Source organism: Pagrus pagrus (genome assembly GCF_965226575.1).
Source record: "Pagrus pagrus genome assembly, chromosome: 18".
In the NCBI taxonomy this organism is placed as follows: domain Eukaryota; kingdom Metazoa; phylum Chordata; class Actinopteri; order Spariformes; family Sparidae; genus Pagrus; species Pagrus pagrus.
Window position 1 is genome coordinate 21,009,519 of NC_140202.1, and position 22,346 is coordinate 21,031,864.

Sequence of the window (22,346 nt, forward strand, 5' to 3'; positions counted from 1 at the left end):
TTTTATATATACTACTTTTTTGTCAAAACAATTGTTTTTATACAGCCCAGTATCACATACAGTATTCTTTTAAGCCCCCAGCAACAAAAATGTTTGTTTCCTTAATGCAAATGTGCACAAAAATTACTAATACTAATGAAAGTTGACTTTTACATTTCCTTAAGTTGCGTATTTTTAAAATCACTTCACGGTATGTTGTAGAATAAAAGAGAATAAGCTCACTTCACAGGGTCACATTCAATTCTTCCTTGAAATGTAGCTCAGTATCTTTAACTCAACATGTGAGTATATTGTTTATCAAACCAAGCAAAAGTCCCATTAGATTCTGATTTTCTGATGCATATGCAAAATTAAACTAATGGTAAAAGAAAGAGTTTGTAGTACTTGAGTTGGAAATTGTGGCCTTATTCTCTTGCAACCACTATTATATAATAGGGGAATCAATTAATTGCCTCTCATTTCAAGGTTGTTTTCTCCGTGGAGCTTTCAGGGACACCGTGTCTGATTTATATTGATTAATCATTACACAAATAACACATGGCTTCAGTTATATTTTATGCATTTATGGACTAACAGATGTTGTGATCTACCTGGTTTAACTTCTGAGAGTTCTGAAAGACTTTGTATCCGGAGACAACACACAAGAAAAATTAAGAGATTCTCTTTAATAATTAAATAGCAATATTCAATGCACAACATTTACAGAAATAAAGCACGGGTGTGTGATTCTGCTTTTCCTTCTGACATATCTTGTTCTCTTGTCATATAACAGAAGAAGTAAATGGACGTAATTTCCTATTAAATACAATCGCGGATAAACAAATGCGATGGCTTTGCTCATGAGAGATTATTTTGAACTTTAGGCAGGCTTATTGTTTAACAGAGAGTGAGAGGTTGTCCTGCTCCCTCTGGTGATCATGCAAAAGTTAAATAAAGGTCAAAACAAGGAAAATTACAATGTTGAGAAAAAGATGAAAAGCGTATAGGAGTGGGATAAATGTCGGTGGTTGGTTTCCATTTGGTTTGTTCGTGTCGGTTTCAGTGGTCGGCCTTTTTCAAACCGTGACCCATGAGGCAGGCGAAGAGCGTCAGCACCATCTTGGGATTCACCTCCACCAAATCGTCCGGCAGCGCGTAGACACGAGCTCCGATCTTACGAGCCAATGAGATTGCGTACCTAGGAGAGGAACAGGAAGAGGGAGGAGTTAGGAGATGAAGACCTCGTCACAAACATGTTGAAGGAGGAGAAACAATTATTTTACTTGGCATTGTTGAGTTTGTCGTCCGCCGTCATCACTCTTCTCTCTACTCTCTTCACCATGTCCCACTTGACGGTACCGGGAGCGATGACGTCGATCAGATCGATTACTGGCAGACTGGTGCTGATCAGTTGGTCCTGCGGGAAACAGAGAGGCGGCGTCAAATGCAAATGCAGCCTTGTGTTTACTCAAATACAACAAGCACTCTCACACACACACACACACACACACACCTTGAAGCTTTTGATCTGTGTGTCCTTGCGTTTCTGGCTCAAGGTGGTGTTGACCCAGTTGAGGATGATCAGATCTCCAATCTTTTCTCCATCACCCAGATCTGACAAAACCCGCACTGTGTACCTGAGGGATGACAAGCAAAATAAACGACTGAAACCACTTAACAGCAGGTGACATGTCCCAAAGCCTCAGACTGTTCACGTACCTCCTCATCAGCTGCCAGACGAGCGCCAAAGTGTGCATCTTACTCCCCTGGTTCAGGTTATCTCCTCCGATGCCGACCAGAGAGAACTGAGCGAGGTGCCTGCCCAGGTCCACAGCGTAGTTACAGTTCTCCAGCTAAGACACACGAAGAAAAACAACGTTATGGCCCTTTTACTTTCCCATCGCAAGCTTTCTGTTTCTTTAATATGTATGCATAGCACGCACACCTTCTTCATGTTGCCCCCCAGGATAGGGTAAGGCGGGTTGTTGACTTTCTTCCAGTTCACAGGCACATTTATCTTCTCAAAAAGCTGCAGGATCACCAAACCGTTACACAGGTCACTGTAGAGGACAGAGAACGTGAGGTACTGTGGACATCTCTCAGGAGCTCTACAGAGTTAGATCCAAGTATCACTGCTGCAACAGTTTCATTTTTAGTAACAGGCGCACGTTCAAAGAAACCCATTAGAATAAAAAATAGATTTTTCAAAAACATGATCAAACGGTGCAATAAAGATCAGATAAAACCATGAATATACTCATGAGAGCATGTGTACTGTAGAACATACTGTGCGTTTGCTCGGCATGGCCCTTGGTTATAACTCAATAATTGTAGGAATGTTAAGGATCCAACCCTGCTTCCTTGATAAGGTTTACCACATTGGCATGTAACTGATGACCTACCTGTACAGGTGGTTCACATATGGAGCGACGCCCAGGGAGTTCATCCAGTTTCTAAACGTTTTCTCTTCTCTGGTCTCAGCTGGTGAGACATGAGGACATGATAAAGGAGCCATACAGTTGCTGTCAGCTGATCAGAATGTTTTAGGTTTCGGCTATAGCTCACGGTAAATACGGATTTATGGCTGCCATAACTTGTCACACCTTTAAACATTTATTGCCTTGGGCTTTTTACTGGGCTAAGACTCAATGTGTGTTGAGAATTGCATCACATTCACATTATGATTCACTTTCTGGTATGTGTGTGTCTGTGTGTTTGTCACTCCCGTAGAAGATCTAGTTGCTCAGTGAGTTGTATGTGCGTCTCACCCTCGAAATGTGCACCCTCCAGGCCGTTGATCTGAGCATTCTGCAGAGAAGGATGCATGTTGAACAGGTTGGCTACGAAGGCCAAGTTGAGCTTGCTGTTTCCAGATGTGACGTCTTGAGGAGAAACAAACTGTCTGCAGTCCAGCCGGGCCGCCTGTCGCAGCATCAGCTCAGCCCTATGGTCCAAATGATGCTCCTTCACGTACACATGAAACATGGACAGGGACGTTACAGACATTATGTACATCATGTAATCCTGCCAGCATCAGTCGCTCAAAGTAACCCTTTAAAAAAGACAAACTGACTCACGTTGAGCCCGCTCATGTCAATTTTGATTTTCATTTTGAAGTCGCTCTCTTGATGTTGAGCAATCTGGTCCAACAGGTAGAAGTAGGCTCGCGAGTCCTACAGTGGTACAGTACAAGAAGGGGTTAAAACCCATGTGTTTGTGTAATTTTGTGTGTGTGTGTGTGTGTTCTGAAGTGTACCTTAATATCCTCGCTGAAGTTGCTGATGGTGTTTGTTCCTGCGTTTTGTAGGTGATAGTTGACCCAGCGGAGCAGAATATCCTCACGGGAGAGAGACAGCAGGCGCTCCAGCTGCTCCCCATCTGACAGGAGGCCGATCAGACCTACAAACACACGTGAAAATGTTCTCATACAAAATGCAAATGATCATGTTTGCTTGTGTAGTGATTTTTCTATTAATATATCAATGTGCCAACTTGACATGAAGGCTTGAATTATACAGCACATCCTCATCATGAAAAACGAGCTGTAGGTTGACTGTGAAAGCTTATTACGACCCATATTTGCATTTCTTTTTTAGGCGGTGACCTCTAGTGGCCATGCTTATTATTACAACTGCAAAGGAGGAAGTCACGTACTGATGCTTTGGGATCGTGGCTGACTCGTCCTACAATCTCAGTGTGTGTGCGTGTGTGTGTGTGTGTGTGTGCACTGACCTTCGTGCTTGCTGAGCTCTATATCAGCAAAGAGGCCGACCTTGATAATCTGCCAGAACAGTCCCAGGACCAGATGGGGTTTCCCAGCTATCAGATCATGGGCGTCGATGCTCACCACCATGCAGCCGATCGCTGAGGCTGAGTTCAGAGCCAGAACCAGATTCTCCTACGAATGCAAATGAATCGTGGGTTCGTTTTTGGTTCAGCAATTCAACAGCTGAGCAAAAACAGGCTCGTGGCCTGAATCCAATAATAACTAACTTATTAGAAGTAAAACGCAGCACTATATTCTTGCTCCTTTTAGGAAAGGGATGGCTTTTATGGATAAATATGATCCAGCGAGAATTAGAAGACCCAGTTTGTTCAGACTATGATTTTCTTTTCTTTACTTCTTTTCAGAGGAGGCAGCAAGAGCATCACAAGCGATATAAAACAGAAAAAAGAAGGAAGTGGGCAGTACAAAGTTAATAAATAACAAGCTGTTTCTGCACAGTCCACATATTCTGTCTCAAAGATCCACACTTATAATTGTTACTGTCTTAGCTGATATCCATACATACAGTAATATAACTTATTACATGTTCGCTACAGGAATTATGTGGTTAACTGCTATAAAAAAACATAAAATCTGCAGTTTATTGGCTAAATCAATCTTCAAGCTGCAGCCAGCGGCCGGTTAGCTTAGCTTAGCATAAAGACTGGGAGCATGGGGACACAGCTAGCGCGGCTCGGTCCAAAGCTAAAAACTATTCCTTTAGTTGATGATAGATCTGGTGCTTCTGGATCTTCTGTGTTTGAAGCGTACAGGCGTTATGGATTTACTTAACATAAATGAAGCAACGACTCACTGTCATTTTGAAGTGGGTCAGTTTCTTGGTGTTGATGACTCTTTCGTCAATCGTGTCGGGCTGAGACAGGTTGATCATTTTGCTGAAAGAGAACACGGAGCGTGATGTGAGTCTCAGCGAATTGCCTAATGTCGTTTCAGATGTGTGTTATCTCTGTGTACTCTGTCCGTCACGTGGAAGCGAAGGAATGAAAGTGAATAAGGAGGATGCGTGAACTACTATAACAACTGCAATAAAATAGGATCACACCACTCGTGCTTTAACCTTTGATGTCACAGAAAGAATAAAGTTTACTGTCATTGTCATTCCAAGATAAAACAAACTATTTAACATTTGCAGGTACCATAGTTTAGGCAAGAATTACAGGAATCTATAAAACAGAAAAGAAAGGGTACTTGAAGTAACAGTGACATGAAGGTGGGCTGTCATAAATCACTTTGATAGAAAAAAGTGTAACACGCTGTGTGTGTGTTTTACCATAACACTATGCCGTCACGGACAGAGTTAAAGAGGCTTTCATCGTCAGGGTTCATGGGCAGCAGATGTTGGCAGTCTTCATCCTTTGCCAAGGCTTTGTTGATCCAGTTGACAAATGCCACCTTCTCCTCATCTAGACACACACACACACACACGCTTAGCACTTAAATCAGCTTACAACTACATTGTAGTTTGTTGTGAAACATATTTTAAATGATTACTACTTAGGAATGCTAAATAGGGGGACACACACCAACACACACAATGCATACTCTCCCTCACCAGAGTAGGAGTGCTGCGTCCCCTCGCTGGAGATCCTTGACATTCCTCCGAAGGAGCGGATCCCATCTCTCCTCGAGATGGTTTTCCTAAACGACTCGCTCAGCTCCTTACTCTTCAGCTCCTGATAGATCTGAACATGGACAGGCTGTGTCACTCCACGTGCGGTCAGACGAGCGAGATCATACATTTGCTCACGCAATCTTTGTATCAGAACTCACAGACACAAACTCCTCGAAGCTGATCTTCTCGTCCTTGTTGGTGTCCCCGGCGATGAAGGTCTCGATGATCTCTCGCACCTTGTACCCCGGCAGGGAGTAGCTCGCCTCTCTGAACAGCTCCTGCAGCTCAAAGTCGCTCACAAAGCCGCTTTTATCAATGTCTGAACACATAGAGAAGCACACACACACACACACACACACACACACACACACACACACACACACACACACACACACACACACACACAGATCCAGTGAGTCAATTTGCTTGACAAATATCAATCTAAAACTGGTGGGCTCAATATTTATGGGTGCACACAGACGATAAACGCTAGCACAAACAAAAACCTGGTAATGCTTTAGTAAGAGGTCTGTAATTTCCTAATGATTTCCCAACTATATACTTCAGTGCTTATTACAGGGAGAACCAAGAATAATATTTGAGTTTAATTAGTTGTGTTGAGTTTATGAACAGTTATTGCTTTATAAATAGTTACTGCTCCATTTAAACCTGAACACTATGTTCTCCATGTGATGAATTGTGATTTTGCCTGTGGACAAATGTCACATTTTTTAACTAACCAAGTTTTTTCTGCCTTCCTGGATTTTTTCATTTTCAAGCCTGCAGAGGTCAAAGTATCCGGACATTCATGATCCCCAGAGGATGATTTTCTAATGACTTTGTTAATCCCCTAACTTTTCCTCTGATGACCCAATCAGGTCAAATATTCAAATAATCCCATTCTTATCAGTAGAGCTGGGCAATATATCGATATTATATCATTTTAATGACATGAGACCACATATTGTCTAAGATTTTGGACATCAGTGTATGGTAATATGTTATGTGTTTCATTTTTCCTGTTTTAAAGGCTGCGTCACAGTAAAGCAATGTCGTTTTCTAAACTTAAACTGTTCTACTTGTTCTCATACTTGTCTTTACCCACTTAGTCATTATATCCACATTGCTGATATTTATCAAAAATCTCATTGTGCTAATGTTTTGTTAAAGTACCGATAGTCAACCCTCCAATAATAATGCACAATCATTTTTGAGGTATTTGGTCAAAAATATTGTGATGTTTGATTTTCCCTCACAGTCCGAGTATCTATGAAGTGCTTTTGAGGAGATTTTATTAACATCAATATATATATATCGTGTATCGGGATATTATAGCCTTAATATTATATATAATTAAGGCCATATAGGGCAGCTCTACTTATGAGTAAATACTTGCAAAACTAATGACATTCCCTTGTGCTGTAGTATTATTTCTCTAGCTCATTCTTAACATCTCACTCAACACTATACTGTATATGATAGATCTGTATAAATCTCACATGTTGACCTTTCTGCTTACACCATCATCACACAAATAAACCTAAAGTTTAATGCTCACGAGATGATAATTATACTCACCCTCCAGATATTAAAGCAACAATATGTGGAAATTGTCATTTTGTGTGGTTTTACCTACAATTAGTACAAAGCTACATAGTCTTAAAGAAGCTTTCCTACTTTTAATTTTGCTACGTGTCAGTTGTTTTGTATGAAATGACGTTCACTGGAGTGTTACAGCTGAAACTGAACAAAATCTCACCCACCTGTTTATCTTTTGCATATCATACTGTAACACAAAGGTTGTATCTTTATTGCACACTATCATCAGCATCTTTCTGTAATTACACCGACAAAAATCTGGCAACGTCTCGTTATTACCTTCAAAAATACCTCACACAGAAAGTACATACACTCAACAACCCGAGCCATAAAAATCTCTTACATAAGACTCATACTTTATGGTCGGCTGTAAAACTCTTACTTGGGTCACAATTCCCTGTCGATACATTTTGCAGGGCGTGTGTGTGTGTGTGAAACTGACCAATTTTATTAAAGGCCTCTCTGAGATCGTCCAGGTTGTCTCGGGAAATCTGTGTGATGTGATTTTCCATTGTGCCTTCTGCCTTGGTACACCTGAAACATGCACACAGATGATAAACACACACGTTTTGGATTGTACTGAGCACAAGGAAGAAGGTGATTTTGCAAGATTAAGCAACATGTGGAAAGTTACTGAGTACATCTACTCAAGTACTGCACCTTACTTACCTTTACTTCCTATGTTATGCTACCTTATATTTCTTTTCCGCTCCACTTCTGAGGTAAATATTTTACTTTTTGCTCTGCTAAATTTATCCGACAGCTGTTGTAACTAGTTACTTTTCATATTTTTTCCAAAAAAGCAAATATCAGTCCAAGCCCAAAGTTCAAAAAATGAACGAGTGAAATGAATGAGTGTCAGAACGTTTTTGCTTCTATTCTCCCATTAATGATCTCACAACCCTTTAGATTTATCTGCTGACCCTATGGAGGGTCCCTGACCCTGAGGTTGGGACCAACTCCTGCAGCTATAATCGCAAAATGATGCTCATACATTGATTCATCAGTATTTACTGTCTAAATTGCTTTATAAAATATATTATAAGTCACATGGGAGATTTTATTGCACAATGCATGTTTTTACTTGTGATCTTTTAAGTACATTTACAGCTAATACTTCTATATTTTTACCCAAGCAAGATTTTAAGTGCAGGACTTTTACTGGCACAGATTTTTACATTGTTGTAATGGTTCTTTAACTGAATAGAGTATCTGAGGACTTCATTTTTATAATACTGCAAACACTTGATGTAGAGATTTAAAACCATTTAACCTCAGAAACATAACTAACACAAGCTGAGAGATGGCATAAAGGAAGAAGAAACATCACAAAGTGTCAGGTTATAAACTGGGATTTGTCTCATTGTCTTTAGAGCACTGACATTTCTTCACTCTACACCGATTATTCACACACATTCGGACACATTCACACACCTGAGGTCTCCCATAAAACCCCTGAGGTCTTAGCATTTCGCAATAAAGTTGTTTCCCGAGGAGACGACAAAGGAAAAGACAACATGAGACGGAGACAGAGCCGATACCTTCATAAGAATCTGTGTGTTTCCTTGAGTTGTAAGCCTGTGGGTGCAGATCCCTCCGGGCTGGCTACAGGAGTCGAGTCTTCCACAGCTCCAGGGACAGAGCGGAAGCTGGATCCCAGAGAGTCTGGAGAGCTGGTTATCTCTCCTAGGAGGAGTCACTCAGGAGAGGCGCAGAGAGGACCTTTGGCCTGCCTGGACCCTGGGACAGGCGTCGTCAGACAGTTAACATTTAACACCTCAGCTGTGTCATCATGTTGTTGTCTATAGAGAGAGACGGCTTCATCCGTTTGTCTCTGCCGGCCAGCTGATCTGCAGTTAAAGTTAACATCTGACTTACAGTGCATCTATACATTTCAACCCTAAAATGATAAAATGAAAGATCAAAATAAAAAGTAAAGAACTAGATTAATTTTAATATACTGCTTGTGTGGCAAATTTACACCCTGGCATGCCACCAACTTGTCAGTGTGCTGCTATCATGTCTAAGAGCATCATATCTCTGAAGCTGTAAACAAATTTGCTCTTTTATCAGATTGATTTTATCTTAAGCCTTAAACATTGCCCAAGACTTATCCATATACAATTTAAAGGGCTATTTGCCCTGCCAAGATTTAGATCGAAAGACGGACTCTCATAACATGTCTGTACATGAATATGAGAAGATGGTTAACTTGGCTTGAAGACTAGAAATAGGTGGAAACAGCTATCCAGGTGCAGTGACTTCCTGAAGTTTCCTCTGGAAAATCCACAAAACCACTACTTTCTTTTCTATACTTTGTTTTTTGCATGGATGATGCAAACGTGTTGGTAAGTGAGCTTTTGTGGTAGTGGTCGACAGACTTTGTTACCATGTGACTGACTGGCTAGCTGTTTCCTTTATATTAAAGACGGACAACTTTTCCTCACTGTTTCCAAGCGGTGTGGATCAGTAGCCACTACCAACAACACAGAACAAAACATGAGGCAATTAATTAATTGGTCCATAATGGAGACATAAAAGCAGATAGGAGTGTTGGCAGGTTGCCAGAGGGCCTGCTGGCATCACTCTGACATCATTATGACATCACTGTGACATCATTCTACTTAAACATCATTCTGACATCACTGTACTATGACATCAGTCATTCATCACCATGACATTACTTTGAAAAAACAACAAATATAGTGAATGAAAGTGGTCCAAATGGTCAAAAAAGTTATTTATAAAGATTAATATTCTCATAAAGAATGACTCATTGATAAACAGCATTTTAAAATACAAGGTGGGTAAAAATAGAGTAAGCTAAGTGCTGCCTGTAAGACGCAGCTCAGGGCACTGACAGATTTCAAGCAGTCAATTTTGTTGATTTTATAAATGAATAAATAAATAACACTAACAACACTGTGTCTGTCCTCTTGTTGCATTTTGTGGGAAAACAGTATTTAGTATGAAGTTAGTGTTCCTAGTGTGGCGCACATTTTTTATTTCTGTCAGACATGTTTAAAACATGAGGCCTGTGTTTGTCTGCATCGCTTGCCTCACTGTCACACAATGCCTTGTAACCTGAGGCACTGAGCCAACTGCATCACTTAGATTAAACTGCCCCGCTTCACAGCGACAGTGACATTTACCCCAGCGTTCACTCTTTATACCAACACACAGAAAAGTTTAAAACCGTTGCTGATTATTTCGTTTTCTTGTCTTTGTGCCTTTTTTAGTCCTGGATCTGTGTCATTTGACCCTCGAACCTCCAGGCAACTTTTGCCTGTTGAGCTGAGTTTGCTGACTTGACATTGTGCAAATAAGTTGAGAATTTTGAGAATGGTAAAGTATAATGTAAAGAAACAAGAGAAGTAAGGAGCTTACATTCAGTTGCAGGCAGGCTGAAGGAGCTTACAGTCCGGAGCGGGGCCAATCCAAAGTAGTAAATCAGCTTTTTGCCGACTCAGAATCGGTTTTGGGGCCTTTTCTTCCGTATTCTCCTTTCCAAGCCCCTCTTTCTCACTTTCCCTCTCTCCTAACCTTTTCCTTTTCTTCACGTCTCCCCTGTCAGCCTCTCACTTCACCTCTAAAAAGACACAAACAGTCCCATAATCAAGCCTAAAATCAAGACACAAGACTCACAACAAAGTAACACAGCACTAAATTCTGAGCCTGCACACCTCCATCATGTCTTTCTCCCTCACCTGAGACACCTGATCAGCCCAGTTTCACTCTGTGACTCTGAGGTGCTCTCCGGTTACCCTCTCCTCCTCATCGTCGCTCTCAGGTAAGCGCTCCACCTCCAGCCGTTGATGCAGCAGGTTGCGGACCCTGAGCCAGGATCAGCTGTTGCTGGTGTAAAAGTTGTAACGGTCGGCCAAAGACTTTCTCATAAGCCTCCTGCATTATTCACTGGCATCCTGGAGCACATGCGCAGGGAGGTGGAAAAAAACCACACAGACATACGCACACAAAATGCACACAAGGTGGATTTATGTCATTTGTTTGAATGCTTTGGGCCTTGCCACATCTGTTTTGGAAAACTGAGTGTTGACTATTAAAGAGGCGATACAGTCTGGATTTATAGACATAGTTTGACCTTAAAAGTATTATTTGCATAGACAAATGTTGTTCCTACTTCACTGGTGTATGAAATTCCCCTTTTCTGTGAAAATCAAATGTTCCTTTATTATCTGAAAGAGGAAATGTATTTGGTCAGCGGTGCGTACAAGAGCGAAAACCAAAAGACCTTCAGAAGAAGAGAAAGGCAGAATTAGTCATTCACATACTGTTACACCAGTTAATGATTGCACGGATGGATACGGGTGTTAAATGCTGTGACAGCAGCAGAAAGGAAGGATCGCTTCTTACATCTTTTCCTCTGTGACTCACCTCAAACTGCTGATGAGTTTGCACCGAGCGTCAGCAAAGAAAAGCCGTCTAAGAAAACAGAAGAAGAAGAGCGCTTCACTGCACATTTTGTTTTTTATCTTTTCTCATACATACTGGATGTAGTTACAGCTGTGTGTGAGATTAGAGCATGTCAAAGTTTGACGCTTCATTCGGCTGTAATGCAAAGCCATGGCCACACAGGGGCAGCGCTGACTCAGACTGATGGAGTAAGAGGATCTTCCTGTTTTCTTAGAAAAGTAAACTGCACCGAAGGTCATCCTGCTGCTGGGCTGCCGCAGACGACATAGTTTGCATACTTCTTAAACTGAAGCAAACAGGACACTTGTTTTGAATAATTATATCACAGGAAGTAAAATAAAAACAAAAAGCAAAAGTGTAAAGAGTAAAAGCAGTTTTGTGGCTTCCTGTTTTTCACTGATCTTATAGATTTCATAAGTAGCTTTACTCTTTAACAAGGGGAAACTTTGAGGACTGTTGCCTTGTGAATACAACATATATCTACTTACCTTTTTAAATATTAAGTTAGATTTATGTCATTAATGGAGAATATAATAAACAAATAAAAGATTATTTATAGATTAAACTAACCAGCAGTATGATGAACGCTCTGAAGAATAGATGATTAATTACAGTATATCTATATTTATATATATATTAAAGTATATTTTGATGCTAATGTGCAGTTTATAGACTGTTAAACACGTTGCTTTTAATTGTAACAGAGCATTATTACACTGTAGTACCGCTTCCCTCTACCTGTATGGTTTCAGTATCATTTCTGCAGAACAGCCTGCCAGTGTTGCCTAATCTCCTCTGTTTTCCCATCACTCATGATAAAGTGATCAAGATAAACTGGAAATAGAGAGAGAGAGACAGAGAGAGAGAAGGCTGGGGGGCGTGTCAGCTGTCAGTGGTCACATGACCCGGAAAATGTGGGGCTTAATTCCTGTGTTGGACTGCTCCCAGCTGCTGAAGCTCTGCCCTTCGCAGTGCAAACCCTACATCTGCCGCATCACGACCCCCGCGACCCGGTCGGGCTCTCCTCACGGCACCATGTCAGGTAAGGGCTCCGACGACACTCACGGCCGCCGCACTGGCACCGGAACACGGCCACACTCCGGACCGGACCGGGGCTGCGCGCACTGCACTCACCTCCCGAAACATCGCGATTTTTATGTGCAGGCTGCAGAAAAACAGCTGCTGCTGCAGTCAGTGCTGCTGCAGTGTGGACACGAGGCGGGGGTTGTAATGTTTGTTACTGATGGGAGCGTTTTCAGAGGTTTTGGTTTTGGATGTGATGAGCTGCTGCAGTGGTTTGGACCAGAGTGAAGCTGGCGAGCGACAGGAAGAGCACTTCCGGTTGTAATTTTCAAAGTTAAAGCGTGTTTTATGCAACTGGTGGAGAAACTCAAAATGTAGAAAATAGGAGAATTAAATCTCTTAACAGATTTGTTGATGAAGATCTTTCAAAAATGCTTATAGGATTTTGACTAAAAGTAAAGATATTGTATAAAATATTACTGAGGTAAAAGTATAGTAAGTCGCCCATATGGAGAGTATTTTAGAAAAAGTCTTTAAGTATCTGATATTAAATGTACTTAAGTATCAAAAGTAATAATAAAAGTAAAGTATACCTATATTTACATGTATGTACTGTATATACAGTAAGCTATGGGTGAACTGATTATTGGATCTGAAATTAAGGATTTTTTGATTATCAGTCTGTTTTTTTTTTTACTCGAGTAATTATTAAAACAAAACAAAACAACCCCCAGCTACTTGATTCTTGTCAGATAAATTTAGTGAGTGAAAAGTACAATATTTGCCTCCAAAACTTAGTGGATTAGAAATATAAAGTTGCAGAAAATGGAAATACTCAAGTAAAGCGCAACTTGTAAAGCTGTCGATACTTAAGTAAATGTACTTAATTACATTCTATCATTGGATATTTGGACATTTACATTTTTTTTTTTTGCTGTCAGTTTTAGGTCAGACATAACTTTGCAGAATATGAGCATGTATTTAATGAAAAAATATGGATCTAGCTCTAATGTTGAGGTCTGAGTCGGATGTGCAGCCACAGTGAAGTCAGAGTGTGGATTGTGACACTGCACGTCCCGGTGTCACAAAGTGGGCCAGTTGAAATTACCAACATTGATTTCTTCATGCACACACTGCGTAAACTGAAGATCTTACCAAGTGTAATGATCTTATATATAGATTAAAAAAAATTTAGCTGGTATTGTTTTTAGTGTAAATGGATTATCTGGTACTTTCAAAATGAGATTCTTTGACTTGACTCAAGTGAAGTCCTTGGTGTCACCCAGGTGACTTTGCCAGGGTCCAAATTCGTGTTTGGACACCGATGATCCGACTTTAAGACGTTTGTTCTAAGATTGTCTGAAAGTTAAGAATGCAAAAAGACTTGGATTAAGAATAATATGTTCATATTCAGTCTATTTTACTTACTACTGTGCTGAAATCAAGTCTGAGCTCAAGAAAAACTTTAAAACTTCACTTTCTTCCATTGCTCATGTGGGCTTTTATTTTTTAAAGACCACACTGTTCACTTCCTGGGTTAATGTGAGGTCTTTGATTGCCTTGACTGGATGTTCCCAGTGCCTACGTGCGCCACAGTCTGTGGCCTTTTATAATACTATATAAGGCTTATAGTGTCACACTCTCTATTTTCTATTATTATTAATGTAGTCCCTTAAACGACTATACATAATTACTGTGTAATAAACTGTATGGCAGAGAGTTTTACATTTTTGCATCATATTAACATGAAATTGAATACAGGAAATAGTTTATTTGTTCTTCATAAACACTTTACAAGCATCTCTTTACATTTTATCTGCAAACAACCATACATTTGACATTAGAATATGAATAAATAAATATTTAATCAGATTATTACTTCATTATCTTGTACAATCCTGCTCCATTATCACCATTCACTAATATTTTAAACAGATTTACCAGAATCTGTTATTCATAAATATCTCTTCATAATTTGAGGCATGTCAGACCCAGTGGAGACGCAGGTGTGTAGGTCGTACTGTATGTGGCTTCTGATTACGCTGTGGGAAAAACAACACATGCTTCCTGTACGGCCTTGTACTAGAGACACGCCTCACACTCTTGCGTTAGTCACTATAGTTCCTTGAAAGAGAACTTAGCAACCGCACAACACCGCCTCTCTGATCAGGTTTCCCAGAAGCCCCCTCGCAAGACACACATTCGACTTGATGAATACTATCTGCTGGCTCCGGGCCTGCTTTTTCACTGTAGCAGCAACACAGTGTGCCCCCTGCTGTCGCTAATGTATTCATGGAGGGACACGTCAGACACTGGAGTTCACACAATGGGCCTGCAGATGAAGTCTGGTGCCAATTTGTCTGTCTTCACCACCAGCCTGATTAATAGGTCATCCGTTACTTTAACACCTCAGCATACAGGATATATGCTGGACAACAAAAGCAGTGTCAGTGAGATTCGGGGAAGCAGTTCGGCCCAGTTTTTAACATGAGCCGACTGACAGTCAGCACATCAATAACCCTGGTGCTGGTGAGCAAAATGAATAATCATGTTTGGTTTTGACCCGTCCTACTGTGATGTTACAGAGATCTGACCAACACAAAGTTTGCCTGTACCCCACTGTCCTTAAAGGGGCAAGAGGCTGTAAAGAGTGTACTGTGTGATTTATTTGTTATAGTGCTTGCAAGCAGCTTAATTTAACAGTTAACAGCTCTATTGTATGAAATTATTGTAACATCCACTATAAAATCCACTGTTTAGGTCATCGGACTGGCTTGTAGGGGTGTGTCTTACTAAAAAGCTAAAGCTAATAAGAGACTTTGATAGGCAGATAATTGACGGGTTAAAGACAGAAGACACATGAGTGACACTGATATGATAACATTCCAGTCACGTGGCTGATCACAGTGTGTGTTTTGTGTGCTTCTCCAAACAGACGAGGCTTTTGTGACGCTGGCGACAAACGACAGCTACGCCAAGGGAGCGATGGTTCTCGGCCAGTCGTTACGAAACCACAACACAACCAAGAAACTGGTCGCGCTGGTGGGGCCTCATGTTGCAGATCCGTGCAGGTAACACACAGAGCCAGTGAGGCTTTGGATGACAAAAGTGTCAAACGATATCCGACACACCCACTGACATCGCAAATCCTACTGTCTGTGTTGTAGAGATGCTCTACGCTCCATTTTTGACGAGGTGCGTGTGGTGGACGTTATGGACTCGGGAGATTCGGCACATCTGTCCCTCATGAAGCGTCCGGATCTGGGAGTGACATTCACCAAACTGCACTGCTGGACTCTCACGCACTACAGCAAGTGTGTGTTCATGGACGCAGACACGCTGGTGAGAAACAGACCTGACGACAGCAGAAAACATCCACCTCGGCAAAGAAAAATCAACCTAGAGTTAGATATAACATTTGAGCTACAAGTTGAAACACCTGAATTGCTTTTTTTCTCTACATTAGACTTCTGCATTTGTCAAGAATCACTATTGTGGAAACAGGAAAGATGAAACTAGATATATCTGAGTAAGTAACATTTGTTTGAATGTATTCAGGTTCTGTCAAATATAGATGAACTCTTTGAGAGAGAGGAACTATCTGCAGCGCCGGATCCAGGTTGGCCAGACTGTTTCAACTCGGGTGTGTTTGTCTTCAGACCGTCCAACGAGACACACGAGAAGCTGCTCGAGTTCTGCAGTGAAAACGGCAGCTTTGACGGTGAGACCGTGTTTTTTTTTATCTCCCACGGCCCATTAAAAGCGAGAAAGTGATCTGAAGAGGAAATGACACCAAAAAACGCAGGGAGACAGATGCTGGTACCTGATGTCTAGTCTTTACCATTATCAGTCAATCTCTTGACTGATAATTGGTTCTTACCGTAGCTTGTCTACACCAGATAACTTGTGTGACCACAACCAGAGATTTCTGGAGGGAGTTTGAGCAATTTGCTCGTAAATCACTTCTCATAGCCAAGCAACAACCATCCTGACTGAGGACTGAAGCTTCATGTTACCTATCAAGGCAGCCACACCGATAGAAACACCCCTCTATAAGCCTTAACGTCAAAACAGACAGTAAAGGAAGTAAAGGTGGGAATGCAAAGTTGGTTTCCTCTTGTTCAGTCTGCAGCCATGCGAGCAACTCTATGACAAGCATTAGCATGCTTCCTCAGGCTCATTCAGTGTGTCCTCGTCTTAACCCTGACTTGGTCCGACCTCGTCCTCACACCACCAGCTCACCCCTGACCTTTGCCTGCGTCAACAGTGTCACATACATCTGTACATGCTGTAATTCACTGTGTGCAGCATCCTCTCCCAGCGTTGTCAACACGTTTCAGTTTTTCTATTTATACTTGCGAGAAAGGACACGGTCTGTGGGAATGTACGGTATGTGTGTATGTGTGTATGTGTGTATGTGTGTGTGTGAGGCGTTGACCAGTCAGGTATTTGCTGCAGTGTGTCAGTCTGGATTTCAGAGCCCGAGCAGAGAGGCCAGATGAGGAAAATGTTATGAGAATGGAAAATTATAACTCTTTTAGAAAGTCCACAAAAACAGTTTAATTTCATTCATTATCTTGTTTTGTGTCTTTGAATCCCCTCTCGTCGCTCGCAGCAAGAACACAGAATGGTTTTCACATGACTGTTAACGTCTTGAATGAGGGTTTGTTGTATTTAAATGCCAAACGAGAGCTCCCAGCTGCTTCTCACTATGTCACGTCTAAAAATATGCGTGTGCGTGTGTCCGTGTCTGCAGGTGGAGATCAGGGGGTCCTCAACAGTTTCTTTAACACCTGGGCGACGGCGGATATTTCCAAACACCTTCCCTTCATCTACAACCTCAGCAGTATCGCCATTTACTCCTACCTGCCAGCTTTCAAACAGTCAGTACACTCACACACACACGCACACACATGCAAACACACATTCACGATCAGTGCATCCAGGGTTTCTTCCTGTGCAGCCGCATTATTGCCCCAATTCTGTAGCTTTCCTTGTGAGACTTCAGGGTGTCTGTGTGTGAGGAGGCATAAAATGTATCCAAGGTCAGTTCAAAGGTTGTGTATTTCTGTGTCTGTGGTTGGGTGTTGAATTACAAGAGGCCAATGAAACAACACACATCCTGCCTCAAGAAAAGAAGAGCTACTGTAAGTTGCACAGCTGCAAGGACTAGTCGATCTGGGGTGTTGCAATTCACCGGTAAGGAAGATAACCGCGATATTTATTGATATCGTGTTAATGATCGACGCCAAACTTCCGGTACTTGTGTGCGCACGGTTTTCTATTCTTGTGTGCTGCAAATTTGGTGAAAAGGTCTCTGGATTTCAGCCGTGTGGTGACAGTTACCAGTTATATTTTAATGTCATTAGGGGGAAATTGCATTTGTGCCATGTTCCCCAGTTAGTCAGGATTCCTGTAAGTCGTAAAGGAGTTAATATTGAGTTAAGCTTCTTTACAAATGATTTTTTAAGACCACAAGAGTCAAGAGTCTGCGTGTTTGAGCCTCTTTCCCTCTCTCCTCCCACCTGACGCTCTCTTCGCCTTTCCACAGGTACGGCCGTGACGCCAAAGTCGTGCACTTCCTGGGCAAGGTGAAGCCGTGGAGCCACTCCTACGACGCTCAGAGCGGCGAGGTCAGAGGTCATTCGCTGTCCCCTGACCAGTGCCAGCTGCACCCCGACTACCTGCTCATGTGGTGGCAGCTGTACGCCAAATCGGTGCTGCCCCTGCTGCAGCAGGCCTACGGGGACGCTCCCTTCAGCAGCGGCTGCGTGGAGGCGAACGAGGATGTAAGTCAGCGCGTCGTGCATGTGTTGAGACATAAATGGGTATGGCTGTGACTGTACGTTTAGTGTGTTGCATAACCATCATGCCCCAGCTGTGTCCAAACCACTGATTACAATGTTTATCTCTCCTTTCTGTGAGGTGTATTTAAAATATGTAAATCCATCATCGAGTGCAATTACCAAGTGGTGAAACAAAGCTTTTTTTTTTTAAGCTCCAGATAAAAAAGGTGGCTAGTTTTTTAAGTTGTCACAGTAACAAGAAAAAGTCAATTGGTTCCACATTCCTCAGCACCAGTCCGTTGCCAGAAGTTGTCAGGGTTGCTGCTGGTTATTCCAGTCCTCTCAGTCGTGTCCTGACTGCATGAGCAGCTTTCCGTTGTCAGTGAAGCATGAGTGGGGGAAGGCCGGACCTCAAACAAACACTTCACTAAGTAGCAGGAAGTTTCCAAGTGGTCTGTTGCGACAGCACAGCGGTGAAATAATCAAAAAAGTCTGCCAAAACCTGAAGCTTTGCCCAATTGCCTCAAGTTGTGCCATTTTGTGTCACTCTGACAAGTTTATACAGGCAAACACCCCGGGCTCAGCGGAGAAAGCTTTCAAGTCTTGCACTTGCTCAGGCGTAAGTTTCAAGCGAATCTTGAAGACTTTTTTCATCGCTCAAAGGGACGGATGACTTTTGTTCAACAGCAAGACTGTCAATTACTGGATAATGGCACAATCAATTAATATAACTTCCCAGAAGTCAGTTAGTTTTACATTTGCTTTAAAGACATCATTATCAAGCAACCTGAAGTCAAAGGTCAACTTCACTCAACTCACATTGATCCCCCACCACTCAAAAATTCCAACCATATTGAGCTGCTTGTTACTTGAGTGTTTGATCGTCACTGTGCAAAATGATCTTTGTACTGACAGCTTGACGACTGTCGTTCACATCTGCTAAAGGCAGGAAAGATTGACTTTGCTCACCCGAAATCTGGGTTGAAGACGTACAGTATGTGCAGTTACATGATTTTGTGACATCACGGTAGTGAGATTGTGCAACTTAAATGAGTGTGATGTGGAAACTTAAAGTCTCCGGTGTGCACGTTATGAGAACTGACTTGTCGGAGCAGTATGAGACATCTTATGTCCGGTTAAACTCATTGATTCTCTCCAGCAGAATCGTTTTTAACAAGGTATTTGCACTTTTTGTGGAAAGAAAAACACGGCAGAAACAGATTTTTACTCAAAAAGAGTATTTTCTTGTCTAAAAATCTGTATCTCTGGCAGAGATGAGTGACTTATTGAGTGTACACCTACTATAGGAAGCCAAACCTTTCTTGTTCTTCATGTTACAAACTCTTATCTGCCGCAAGTGTGTTGCAAAATCTCTCAGTTGTACTTTGACTCCTCTGACGAAACACCTGCTTGGGCTGATTGTGTCTTAAGGGTAAAACTGTGTTCAGCCGAGCAAGGCTGAACTCGGAGAAACCGGTCCTTATAAAGTATTCCTGCTGTCCCGTGTAATGATTCATTCATTCTCTCCCTCTCACACAGAGGAAGCTTGATGAGGATGTGAGGGAGCAGCCGACGTATTTTGCCCCGCCCCCCCAGAAGTTTTCATCAGAGGAGAGGAAGCAGCGCTGGGAAGCGGGCCAGATCGACTACTTGGGCGACGACTCCTTCGCCAACATCGAGCGAAAGCTTGACTCCTTCTTAAAGTAGCGGGCGAGGGAGCGTGATGGACAGAGAGAGCACCGGCGGAAGCTGCGTGTGGGTGGGGATATAACCACTGCTCGGCCAATCACAGGGGGCTCGATTAGCCTCCGTGCAGCGTTCAGCCTCACTCTCTGCATCCTGTCAGTGTGTATGTGAATGACAGAGAGTTTAACACTGTTCCCACACACTCTAATCATTCATTTTTCTTCAACGTTTTGGGAAAATAGTCATTTGCTTTCTTGCTGAGAGTTCGGAAGAGAAGATTGATACCATTCATTCATATTTATAGCGTATTTATAACGTATTATTCTGGAGAGACAGTAGACATTTGTGACAAATACTGTTATATGCCTCTGCGCCGGTGATAGCAGTGGCCGGCGCCTGGAGGCATTATGTTTTTGAATTGTCCGTCCATCTATACATCCGTCCGATTCCTGTGAGCACGCTTTATAAGAACGCCTTGAGGTAATTTCTTCAGATTTGGCACAAATGTCTACTTGGACTCAAGGAAGAGCTGAGTAAAATTAGGTGGTCAAAGGTCACTGTGACCTCACGATTCATATGAAATATTATGGCAAAATTTTACACAAATGTCTAATAGGACAAAATGATGAAGTGATGACATTTTATATCCAAAAGTTCAAAGGTCAAGTTCACTGTGAAGTCGTAGTATTCTCCCCAAAATGTTCAGAAAATTATCCAACAGCAGTTCACTAGCTAGCTTGCGGCTGCTACTGCCACATAAAATCATGATATGATCGTGACAGCCCTAATTCGGAAAGAGCCAGGCCAGCTGAGCTGTTCTACCCGTCTCGTCTTTGTGCCAGGCTGTAGCTTCACCATGCAGACATGAGAGGTACGATCTTTTCATCTGACTCTCTGGAAGAAAGCGAAATGTTACTTTCCAAAATGTCAGACTATTCCTTAAACGCACAGTATGTAATTTCTGCCGCTTTGGGGGGGTCTCACAGTCAAAACAATAACAAAAGTTGTAGTTTGACGACGGGGCGAAGCTTCATGGGATCGTAGCTAGATAGTTAGCCGTCGTCCTTCCTCACTGTCCGACGTATCGTCTAGTGTTAACAGTGTTTCCCTTGAAGACAGAGAAACTACAGAGGGCGACACGCGACCGAATGAAACACGTCGTCACCTTGAAAACAATTTTGGACATTGTTGGAATCATTTGGGAAAATGTTAAGTACACAACTCAATCAAATATTGTTGTTTCATTCACTATATCTAGTCATTTTAATGTGGAAATGTTACATATTATGCCTTTTAAGTGTTCTTTCGCATCCGATGGAGATGGATTTGGTCTTCCTAACCCGTGGAAACTTTCGACGGCAACACAAACTGAGGAAAAGGCCCGTGGGCAAAGGGAAATCGATAGATTTAAAAGTTGTGTCCTGCAATAAACCACTTTCGAGCAGATATGCAGTAACTGGCTCACTTCCAGCTTACAGTCCCACGCTCTCGCTGCTTTAATCAGACAGTGTTCACCTCACCTGAGTACATAGATAAACATCCCCTATCTGTGCCTCCGACACTCACCAGCTCCCTGTGACTTCAGCTTCGTGGCGTCTGGTATTTTGTTGTGTTGTATTTGCATGGCACAGAGTTCATACATGGGTCCGAAAAGTCCAACCACATCCTGAAGCGATGTTGATAGTCAGTTTTTTATGTAATTGTGTTTGTTCCAAGACATTTTATCTGTACGCGTGCCCCGCATGTTGCGTCTCTGCCAGACCCACATCAGTATATCTTTGTGCCATGGTCAGTTTCATCACTTCCTGTCTGTAGTGTTACCAGCTGCCTTATTGCCGTTCACTGTTTACAACAACCTCACTTACTGTAACTGCTGCTAGTAGCACAACTAAATTTGCTCAGTCCTCCTTTTCCTTGTTACTAATACCTCCTCTGCTTCACTCCAGCTGTGTGCCCTTAAACTCAACTGTAATCTTTAGCTCCTAGCAGCGAAGTAACTATAGCTCTCCTCACTCCATTAAACACACTCCGACAAGAGGCCGGCAAGGTTGAGATTTTCTAATCTTGTCAGCCTGCTAAATCCCGAATATGCATGAGTGTGGAAGTGGAATATAATTGTAGTGACATCGGTTAATTCAGGTCCGCCCTGTTCCCCAGCTGTTAACTGTTCATCCCTGTTGAAGCGCTAATAAAGAGCAGGTGGAAAATCACCTTTTATCCATCCCTTCTGTCATGAGTTGAATTTTATTTACACTCCCATTGTTTGAACCCAAGGTGACTTTTTTAAAATGTATTTTTTTGGTGCTTCATTTAAATTATTATAATTGATATAAGCCAGACTTTCTGGAGGAAGAAACCACACAGTTGTATCTGATTCTGCCAAAATCCAACACTGTTAACCGACAGGAGGAGAGCTCAGAGATTACCTTTTTACTTTTAT

General features: G+C 42.0%; 2 protein-coding genes across 2 annotated transcripts; one reads left to right on the forward strand and one right to left on the reverse strand.

Annotated features, from left to right (window-relative positions):
* Nucleotides 1-708: 708 nt before the first annotated feature.
* On the reverse strand, nucleotides 709-8,608 carry LOC311274149 (plastin-1-like). The gene is made up of 16 exons (XM_084381589.1): nucleotides 8,519-8,608; nucleotides 7,420-7,511; nucleotides 5,537-5,697; nucleotides 5,319-5,448; nucleotides 5,037-5,169; nucleotides 4,560-4,641; nucleotides 3,712-3,877; nucleotides 3,236-3,378; nucleotides 3,057-3,152; nucleotides 2,748-2,943; nucleotides 2,382-2,460; nucleotides 1,925-2,039; nucleotides 1,699-1,832; nucleotides 1,493-1,616; nucleotides 1,263-1,396; nucleotides 709-1,177 (listed from the first exon to the last, which is right to left on the reverse strand). The coding sequence occupies exons 2-16, from the start codon at nucleotides 7,487-7,489 to the stop codon at nucleotides 1,039-1,041; spliced, it is 1,902 nt and encodes a 633-aa protein (XP_084237715.1). The 5' UTR covers nucleotides 7,490-7,511; nucleotides 8,519-8,608; the 3' UTR covers nucleotides 709-1,038.
* Nucleotides 8,609-12,311: 3,703 nt separating this feature from the next.
* Nucleotides 12,312-22,129, forward strand: LOC311273961 (glycogenin-1-like; the record flags this gene model as incomplete). Its single annotated transcript, XM_084381308.1, has 7 exons — nucleotides 12,312-12,453; nucleotides 15,370-15,505; nucleotides 15,602-15,776; nucleotides 15,993-16,155; nucleotides 17,191-17,317; nucleotides 17,986-18,223; nucleotides 19,760-22,129. 7 exons carry the CDS (start codon nucleotides 12,312-12,314, stop codon nucleotides 19,925-19,927), a joined length of 1,149 nt encoding a protein of 382 aa, XP_084237434.1. The 3' UTR covers nucleotides 19,928-22,129.
* Between the last annotated feature and the right edge of the window lie 217 nt (nucleotides 22,130-22,346).

Excerpts from the sequence above, each read along its gene's own strand:
- LOC311274149 (XM_084381589.1), bottom strand. The coding sequence starts at position 7,489 with ATGGAAAATCACATCACACAGATTTCCCGAGACAACCTGGACGATCTC. Across the intron at positions 5,449-5,536 it reads GCTTCGAGGAGTTTGTGTCT|ATCTATCAGGAGCTGAAGAG; the intron begins GTGAGTTCTGAT and ends GTCCATGTTCAG. Across the intron at positions 2,944-3,056 it reads TTGACATGAGCGGGCTCAAC|GAGCATCATTTGGACCATAG; the intron begins GTGAGTCAGTTT and ends GTGTACGTGAAG.